The 10,270-nt window shown below is 42.9% G+C and overlaps 1 protein-coding gene across 1 annotated transcript in view; it reads left to right on the top strand.

The window, feature by feature from the left end:
* The first annotated feature begins 736 nt into the window (after positions 1 to 736).
* The window catches only part of DCTN6 (dynactin subunit 6), a 30,440-nt gene continuing 20,906 nt past the window's right edge, over positions 737 to 10,270 (top strand). Inside the window, exons 1-2 of the mRNA XM_032288304.1 lie at positions 737 to 867; positions 8,321 to 8,385. Of these exons, the coding sequence (XP_032144195.1) occupies positions 845 to 867; positions 8,321 to 8,385 (88 nt within the window). The 5' untranslated portion in view covers positions 737 to 844. The remainder of the gene's footprint in view (positions 868 to 8,320; positions 8,386 to 10,270) is intronic.

Here is a 10,270-nt window from a genome sequence, read left to right as displayed (position 1 = left end):
GATATGACTCTGAGTGGAGGTGTTAAGTAGTCTACGGAATATCAGGTGTGAAGATCTGCAGAGAGGGCAGAGCCAGAGACATTCATTTGAGAGCAAGCAGGTGGAGGGCACTTAACCTATGAGGAGGATGCGCTCATATAGAGCGAGACAAGGGCCAGGAGGAGCCCTAATGTGTAGAGAAAGGCAGAGGCTGAAAAGGAGCATCCGCGAGGTCAGAGGAATACCTTTAGGATGTGATCACGCCTATGGAAGGGAGTGAGTAAAAATGAGGGCATAATAACGCGCGTTTGATGGCAATAAACAGCTTCTTTTCTTTTATCAGAAATACGGTCTAGCTTTGTAGCCCAGGCTGGAGTGCAGTGGCGTGGGCACGGCTCTCTGCAGCTTCACTGGGTTCAAGCGATCCTCTCGAGTAGCTGGGGGTACAGGGGCCGGCCACCAAGTCAGGCTTTTTTTTTTTTTTTTTTTTTTAAGGGAGCGAGGGTCTCACTAGTTACCCAGGCTAGTCTCGCACTCCTGGCCTCGAGCGATCCTCCTGCCTCGGCCCTTCGGCCCCCCAGAGTGCTGGCCTGCGCCCGGCCAACCGCTATTCCGAACTAGCGTCTACAGACTCCAGGACAGGGCAGCAATCCGCGGGCGGCCCCGCACCGCCACTACTCACAGTACTGTGCGCCCAGACTCGACGCAAACAACAGCCGCTAGCTTCCCTGGCCCCGCCCCCAGGGTCCTCTGCCCCACCCCGGCTCCACCCCCCTCCCAACTCTGCCAGGCTCTCCAATCGCATGTGGAATTATCGCTCTACCCAGGCGGTGGTGTAGATCTCCGCTGCAATTGGGGCCGTACGATGGCGGAGAAGACTCAAAAGAGGTGGGTCTGCTGTCTGAGAAAAGCCCTTTCTCTCCTCTCCGTAGGGGTGGAACCTGTTTCTGCTCGCCAATGGTGGCGTCTCAGAGGGTGTCTCATCCTGGACCCTTCGAGTTGAATGTACCTCAAGCCCAGACCTGGTGTGCGCTGAGGGAGGGGGCGACGGAATGGGGGCTGGGAGGGCTGAGAGGGGACGCGGAGTCGCGGGCTGGAAGGATTTTGTTCCCATCTTGCTGTCCCTCTCCGCACGCGCCTGCGCAGAAGGGGGTACCCCGGCGGGGCTGCGAGGGGAGGGTGACGTCAGCCCTTTCCTGGGGCGCAGGGGGAAGCTAGGCCCCTTCTGCCGCATAATCTGCGATGCTTGGCGCGGCTGTACACACGGTTTAGCGCTGGATTCTCTGCTGCGTGTTGTGAGACCCCCACGCCAGTGCTGGCCACACCCCAGGCCCTTCCTGTCTTTGGAGGGCGGGGTGTGTGAAGGGATTTACGGTCGCTGTCAAAAGTGGGGGCCACGCCTGGCCTTGAACGGTCACACACACACACACAAACACATACACATTAAGATGCAGAGAGTACATGCGCAGATTTGTTGCATGGATATACTGTGTAATGGTGAAGTTTGGGCATCACCCAAATAGTGAACATGGTACCCGATGGGTAATTTTTCGGCCTTCACACCCCTCCTACCCTCGCCGCTTTTAGAGTCCCCAGTGTCTGTTATTTCCTTCTTTATGTCCATGTGTACTCATTTTAGCTCCCAGGTAAAAAGTGAGAACATGCGCATTTGATTTTCTGAGTTATTTCATAAGATAATGGCCTCCAGTTTCATCCATGTTGTTGCAAAAGACATGATTCCTTTCTTTTTTATGGCTCTGTAGTATTCCATAGTCTAGATACAGCATATTTCCTTTATCCAGTCATCCGTTGATGGACACTTAGGTTGATTCCATACTTTAGTATTGTGAATAGTGCAGTGATAATCATAGGAGTGCAGTTGTCTTTTTTTTTTTTTTTTTTTTGAGACGGAGTTTCACTCATGTTACGCATGCTGGAGTGCAATGGCGCGATCTCGGCTCACCGCAACCTCCGCCTCCTGGGTTCAGGCAATTCTCCTGCCTCAGCCTCCTGAGTAGCTGGGATTACAGGCACGCGCCACCATGCCCAGCTAATTTTCTTTGAGTAGATCCTGGGTCGAATGGTAGTTCCATTCGGATTGGTAGTTCTGTATGGATTTCTGGGTCCAATGGTACTTCTATCTTGAGTCCTTTGAGAAGTCACCTTACTATTTTCAACAGATGAACTAATTTACATTCCCACCAACAGTGTATAAGCTTAGAACTGTGACGTTTTTTGCCAGGCGTCGAGTGGACAAGCTCCTTTGTAAACATGTGGGGACGGGAATTGTGGCTGCTTCTCTAGCAGTTTTCATTGCTGGGGCTGTTGGTGGCTGTTGGTGGCTGGAATGAGCCAAGTGCATAAGTAAAGCCCTTTCGAACAGCAGAAGTGTTGAGCTCCCTCTGCTGACTCTTTTTGACAAAGAAAACTCATTGTTTCTGGTGCCGTAAATTAAAATTTAGATTTTTCTTCCACGTAAGCAGATAATCTGTAATCTTTTTTTGTAAGCTAAAGAGGAACAGATGGACTATAAATATTACGTGCAGTAGATAATATTTACAGTGAAGATGAAGGTATTGTTGATTTGTTACTTTAACAGATCTGAGGTTAAGTCTTGCCCTCCCATCTGCCTGCTCCCCTCTGTCCCCACCACTCCGAGATACAGAGAGGTCCTTGCAGAGATATTGGGACCACGTTTTAGTTGGCCTAGTGATGAATTAATTCTTCCCTGCCCCACTGAGAAGTGTGCTGATTGTGACGCAAGCATTACCTGGGATCTCTCCCTTGGGATCTCTCCCTTGGTGTAAAACTGAAGGCAGGGGGCGCTTGTGAGTCTCTCCTACTCACTATTGCCCAGGACAAGTTAAATGTTAGATAATGCTCTTTTCATAATGAGAAGGAAGCTGAGAAAATGGAAAATTGTAATGAGAAATAAGGTCTAAAACAAGAAACATTTTATAGAGGCCAATTTATTTGACCAGGGCTTAATAAAATTGCATATTTTAACGCAAAAACCCACTTTAAATGAAAAGTATCAGAGAAATGACATTTATAGATGGTGATACATTCAAGGACAGTGTCATTCATTTATTATGGAAAAACATTTGGAGTGACAGGATGTTTCCAGAAGAGTTTCAACTAGAAGAGAGATGACTGATTTCAGGACAGCAGTGCCCCAGGAATGAACTCTGCTCGAAGAAATTTCTAGTTTCTGAATTTCAGTTTCTTCTTCCATAAAATGAGAGGGTTAGACCAGGTGATTTTCTGCTTTTACTAAAATTTTTATTTCTTCTACTTTGTTCTAATCTTACTAAAATCTTTCTCCTCTGATACAGTAAGAGGGTTACATATTTTCTGTGATTTCAACAGATTGACTTTTTTTTTTTTTTTGAGATGGAGTCACTCAGGCTGGAATGCAGTGAAATCTTTGCACCATTCCTGGTTCCTTTTTTTTTTTTTTAATGGAGTCTTGCTCTGTTGCCCAGGCTGGAGTGCAGTGATGTGATCTCAGCTTACTACAACCTCTGCCTCCCAGATTCAAGCAATCATCCTGCCTCAGCCTCTGGAGTAGCTGGGACTACAGGCGCCCACCACCACACCCGGCTAATTTTTGTATTTTTAGTAGAGACAGGGTTTCACTATGTTGTCCAGGCTTGTCTCAAACTCCTGACCTCAAGTGATCTGCCCACCTCAGCCTCCCAAAGTGTTGAGATTACAGGCCTGAGCCACTGCACCTGGCCTAGACTGACTCTTGACAGGCTATATCACCCAGAAGGACCACTAGTAGGATTTCATTGACTTACACCTTGTAAAAAGTCAGAGCCTGACAAAATGATGGAAAATGCTGGAGTGATATCTGTTCTCACAACCATTTCTTGAAGATAGACTCGGGAATCATTTGTTTTTTTCTATTTGATACATTTTTTTCTTAGAGCTTTAAAAATACATTGCAGTACGAAGGTTTCTCCACTCTAATTTGTGGAAGAAAAAATTGTGTGTGTCTTCTTATAGTTCATCACACCTCTAGGGAAGTTGGTACAATCTTAAAAATAGTTTTTGTCTAATAGTTTTCATCTTACTTTGCATGTATATTAAGGAATACTTGAGGGGAGATTCTGGCATAGAAATGGTGGAGAGACATGTTAATGAAAGAACCTTTACCCTTCTGACTCTCAGAGCTGTATTTTTAGAACTCTCTCATGAGCTTCAGAATCTGTATTTTCAGTTGCTTATTGGGCATATCTGGTGACTATTTCATAGATACCTCAGACTGAATTTATCTAAAATTTAGTCAATTGACTTCTCTCTCTGAAATCTACCCCTCCTCCCATATGCTATTCTCATATGGTGCTGTTAGTTTTCCAGATCAGAAACCTAGAGGCTTTGACCTTGCTCCCCAACTCCTGACTTTTGGTTAGCTTTCTTTTTGTTTTCTTCTTTCTTTTTTGAGGCAGGGTTTCACTCCATCACCCAGGCTGGAATGCAGTGTATGATCTTGGCTCACTGCAACCTCTGCCTCCTGTCTGGGCTCAAGTGATCCTCCTACCTCAGCCCCCTAAGTAGCTGGGAGTACAGGCGCCATGCCTGGCTAATTTTTGTATTTTTTGTAGAGATGAGGTTTCACCATGTGGCCCAGGCTTGTTTTGGTTGGTTTTCTGGCATAAATGAAGTTGAGTCAAAGCAGCTGATTTTGAGCCCTGGAATTTGAGCTTCCCTCTCCATCTGGAATCGTCCCTTCCCAGGAAGGGGACAAGATGGCACCAGTTTCCTTATTTTACTCCATGAGCCTCACCCCCATCCCTCTGTAGTTGATATGATTTGACTGTGTCCCAACCCAAATCTCATCTTGAATTGTAGTTCCCATAATTCCCATGTGTCGTGGGAGGGACCAGGTTGAGATAATTAAATTATGGGGCCATTTCCCCATCCTGTTCTCATGATAATGAATTAGTTCTCATGAGATCTAATGATTTTATAAAGGGCTTTCCCCTTCATTGGGCACTCATTCTCCTTCCTGCCGCCATGTGAAGAAGGATGTGTTTGCTTCCCTTTCTGCCATGATTGTAGGTTTCCTGAGGCCTCCCCAGGCATGCCGAACTGTGAGTCAATTAAACCTCTTTCCTTTATAAATTACCCAGTCTCAGGTATGTCTTTATTAGCAGCGTGAGAACAGACTAAAATAGGAGTCAAATTTATTTCCCCTGCACAGAGAAGAAAGCAAATATAGTTTGCTTTCCATATCCATAGGTTTCACATCCATGAATTCAACCAACCTCAGATCAAAAATAGGATAAAAAATTGTGTCCGTAAACAATACAGTATAACTACATAGCATCTACATTGTATTAGGTATTAGAAATTGTCTACAGATGACAAAGTATGAGAGGATATATATAGGTTTTATGCAAATACTGTAGCATTTTATATCAGAGACTTGAACATTTGAGGATTGGTCCTGGAACCAGTCTCCCACAGATACTGGATACTGAGGAATGCAGCTGTACACACTTTGTGGTCCATAGGGCCTGTAAGAAGAAATGAGAAGTACCTACCTTCAACATTGCCTAGAAACCAGATTTTTATTAAATGTGTTTGTTGCCATGTCTTGTTTCTGTTTCCTAGACATACCTGCAGCTTTTCCTATGTGCTGCTAGTGTATTTGATATAGTTTGGCTCTGTGTCCCCACCCAAATCTCATCCTGAATTGTAATCACCACCCGTTGAGGGAGGGACCTGTAATCCAAGTATGATTGGATTATGGGAGTGGTTTTCCCCATGCTGTTCTCATGATAGTGAGTGAATTCTCACAAGATCTGATGGTTTTATAAATGGTAGTTTTTCCTGTGCTCTCACTCTCTCTCTGTCCTGCTGCCTTGTGAAGAAGGTACCTGCTTCCCCTTTATCTTCTGCCATGATTGTAAGTTTCCTGAGGCTTCCCCAGTCATGTGGAATTGTGAGTCAATGAAAACTCTTTCCTTTATAAATTACCCATTCTCAGGAAAGTTATTTATAGCAGTGTGAAAACGGACTAATACAGCATTTCAGGCCTGCATTATCTCTGTAGGATTAGACCAACTGCCTCCTTGACGCCCCCCCCCCAAACAAATTTAATAAAACACATCTAATTAAAATCTGGTTTCAAGGCCGGATGTGGTGGCTTACGCCTGTAATCCAAGCACTTTGGAGGCCAAGGCAGGCGGATCACCTGAGGTCGGGAGTTCAAGACCAGCCTGACTAACATGGTGAAACCCCGTCTTAAAAAAAAAAAAAAAATCTGGTTTCTAGGCAATGTCGAAGGTACGTACTTCCCATTCCTTGTTACAGGCCCTGTGGACCACAAAGTGTGTACAGTCGCATCCCTTAGTATCCAGTATCTGTGGGAGATTGGTTCCAGGACCAATCCTTGGATGTTCAAGTACTTCTTCATACAAGTGCCAATTATCTGCGTACCAGTTGGTGATGTTGTTGGCTTGGGAATGGGAATCCTTCAGTGACTGCTTGCCTTGTCATAGTGTACAAGCTTGTTTTCATGGGCTGGTCCTGCTTTTCCTCCCTGCCTTACCTGCTCCCTTTCTCTTCATGACTTTCGTGCTTCTATTCATTCAGTGATATCCAACCTGGTGGGGCAAAAGAGGTTTTTAGTTTGTTGCTTACCAGTCTCTGCCTAGATATATGCATATGGTATTTAAAAATAGATAGAATAGATAAAATTGTGTTTTAGTATTTTTACATAAGCATTCTTGCACAAACATTTACAGTTTTCTTTTCTTTTCTTTTCTTTTTTTGAGATGAAGTCTTACTCTGTCACCCAGGCTACAATATAGTGGCACGATCTCTGCCTCCCAGGTTCAAGCAATTCTCCTGTCTCGGCTTCCTGAGCAGCTGGGATTACAGGCGTCCGGCACCATGTCCAGCTAATTTTTGTATTTTTAGTAGGGATTAGGTTTTGTCATGTTGGCCAGGCTGGTTGGTCTCAAACTCCTGACCTCAAGTGGTCTGCCTACCTCGGCATCCCAAAGTGCTGGGATTGCAGGTATAAGCCACTGTGCCCAGCCCAAAACTACTGTATTTCATATACTGGCAATGAACAATTGGAAATGAAAATTTTGACAAATCCAAACAAAATTACAAAGACAAAATATCTAAAATGTAGTGTTATTTCATAGTAGCTGAGAGCAGATTTAACACCATGAATGTCATTGCCATTTAGAAAAATTCTTTTCTTAATGAAAAGAAGTTTTCTAATAACTATCACCTTAATGGAGAAGTCATTTGATGCAGTTCCTCATGTCAGCTCATGGTTCAGCTGGAGTCAGTGTTTACATAAGCTTTGTCAAACAAAAGGTAACAGCAGAGTATTAAAAACATCAATATGGAAAGCATCAATTATATGGAAATTATTAGAGTCTTTTGAACAATTTGTACTACAATTTATATTACTTGGTAAAAGTTTATTTTATATATGTGCGTGTGTATATATATATGAGAATAAATAGAATTATTTATAAATTTCAAAGTTCTAAGTTAATGTACCTTGCTGGTTGTTAAATAGTTTGAATGTATATTTTCTTCTCCCTGTCTTTACAAAAATAATGGCATATTACATGCTGTCCATTTTCTCACTTGATTTTTTTTTTTTTTTTTTTTTTTTTTTTTTTTAAATTTATTTTTGGGAGATTTTAAAAAAAAAATTTTTTTTTTTTTTTTAAGAAATGAGGTCTCACTATGTTGCCCAGGCTGGTCTTGAATTCCTGGGCTTAAGTACTTCTTCCTTCGCTTCCCAAGTGCTGGGATTACAGGTATGAGCCACTGTGCACAGCCATTCCAAAACCTTGACAAGGGATTATTCATTCTTTTTCATGGCGGTGTAATAGTCCATAGTGTGCCGTAATTTATTAACTAGTCTTACCACTGATGAATATCTAGGTTGTTTTCAGCTTTTTGCTGTTCGGAAACATGCCAGTATTAAAAGAAACAATATAAAACTCTTCTCAGGCATTTTAATAGTATAGCACATGTGATTTGGGATGATGGACAGTATACCAATTGAGAAATTTATGGTCTAATAAAACCTTACCCTCTTACCATTGACTTTCCATTTTTTCCTGTTTTTTTTTTTTTAGAGACAGGGTTTCACCACGTCACCCAGGTTGGTCTCGAACTCCTGAGCTCAGGCAATCCGCTCACCTTGGCCTCCCAAAGTGCTAGGATTACAGGCGTGAGCCACCAAGCCCGGCCCATTCTATCATTTTTTTTAACCCTGTTTTCACTGCACTGTCAGGGTAGCTTCTCCAACAATACTTTTAATCTTACCCCTGGTGTTACCTTTTTCTCGCTGCAGTGTGAAGATTGCTCCTGGAGCTGTTGTGTGTGTAGAAAGTGAGATCAGAGGAGATGTAACTATCGGTAAGAAAATAGTTTATTTACTGTTTCTCAAGAATTTATGTGATTTAATCTATTTTAATGCTTTACAGTTAAATACTGTCTTCCATGTTTATGTCACTGATGTCCTGGTTTTATTGACAAAATAATGTATTTTCTCCTATATGTTTAAAATTTCTAAGAGAATATAGTGTGATGGAGGCTGTGTTTAAACTCCTATCTGAAATACTACTGAGGCTGTATAATAGTCATTCATGGATTTGAGAGAGATCTGTTGTGTCACTGCGATGTGCCAGGCACTGTGCTACTGCTAGGAACGTGACAGTAAGCACAGCAGACAAAGGTGCTGCCTTTGTGGAGCTTCATGGAGAGCGTGGGCCATGGAGTCAGCAGACTTGGGCTAGTTTGCTCTTTGCTCCTTTCTGGCTGGGTTACTTTGGACATATTACTCAACCTCTCTAACCTTGATTTTTTTCCCATCTATATAGTTGTGTATATCAGGATTAGGTTCGGCTGCATGTAGGGGTGGCTTATACCTGCAGAGGTGTATTCTCTCATATAAAAAGTTTCGAGGTAAGTAATGAAGTGCTGATCGGTTGATTGTCCAGCATGGAGCTCCAACCCTGCAGGCCAGGAAGTGATGGCTAGAGCACCAAGCATCATCTTAGATGAGAAAGGGGAAGAGTGGAAGCAAAAGAGTATGTGTCCCAGCTATGAGTCAGCTCCTTTTAAGTAGCCTTCCTGAAAGCACCCCACGACCCTTCTCTGTGTGTCTTATGGCTAAGACAATCTCATGGACACATCAAGCTGCAGGGGAGTTTGGGAGATGCAGTCTTAGCTGGTTGTATTGCAGCCCCTAATAAGATCAGGGTTCTATTACAAGGAAAAAGAGGAGAAGAGATATTGGATGGCAATGAACAATTTTCATAACATGCAAAATAGTAGTATCTATCTCCTACGTTTCTTGAAAGAGAATGTGAGAACTGAGTAGTAAGCTATCAATACATGTTAGCTGTTACCACTGTCAGATCTTCTCATTGTAGCCTGCCAGAGCTCAAGTCCAGCATTTTACGTACATGAACTTGACTAAGTTCCTCAAACGTTTTACTCTGTTCTTTTACCTGGGTATGGTGCCCTTGCAGCTTGACTGGTGTAAGCGTATTCTTAACAGCAGCCACATGTCACCTGGATGCTACCAGACTAGAGCGTTCAGTGAACTATTACACTTTCAGAGAGCAAATACACTTTATTTGCTTAAATGAACAGTTTCTTTAATAGAAAAAAAAACCTGTAACATCTTTTTTTTTTTTTTTTTTTTGAGACGGAATCTTGCTCTGTTGACCAGGCTGGATTACAGTGGTGCGATCTTAGCTTAACACTGCAACCTCTGTCTCCCGGGTTCAAGCAATTCTTCTGCCTCAGCCTCCTGAGTAGCTGGGACTACAGGCACGAGCCACCATGTCCAGCTAATTTGTTTGTATCTTTAGTAGAGATGGAGTTTCACCATATTGGCCAGGCTAGTCTTGATCTCCTGACCTTGTGATCCACCCACCTCAGCCCCCCAGAGTGCTGGGATTACAGGCATGAGCCACCTTACCTGGCCACGTCTTTTTTTTTTTTTTTTTTTTTTTCCCTGAAAAAATCTAAGCCTCCAAACAATTTAGGGATCTTGTCTTATAAAACCAGTGGCGATTGTGCCAGTATTGTGGAACATTGTTAAGAATTTGCCAGGTTGGTTTATTTAATTATTTTAAATGGAGATACTTTAGAAATGTAGAAAACGGCCCTGTTTCTTTTCGGTGCTGTTAACTCTTTGACTTTTTTTTTTTTTTTTTTTTTTTTTTTTCAAAAAATCTATCCTTTTTATTATTTTTGGGGTTTTTCTTTATAAAACAGTGGGGGTTTTTCC

This window comes from Sapajus apella, unplaced genomic scaffold, assembly GCF_009761245.1.
Source record: "Sapajus apella isolate SASKATOON/1434 unplaced genomic scaffold, GSC_monkey_1.0 scaffold21, whole genome shotgun sequence".
In the NCBI taxonomy this organism is placed as follows: Eukaryota; Metazoa; Chordata; class Mammalia; order Primates; family Cebidae; genus Sapajus; species Sapajus apella.
Note: the sequence above shows the minus strand (reverse complement) of the source record. Positions and strands in the feature narration are given on the sequence as shown.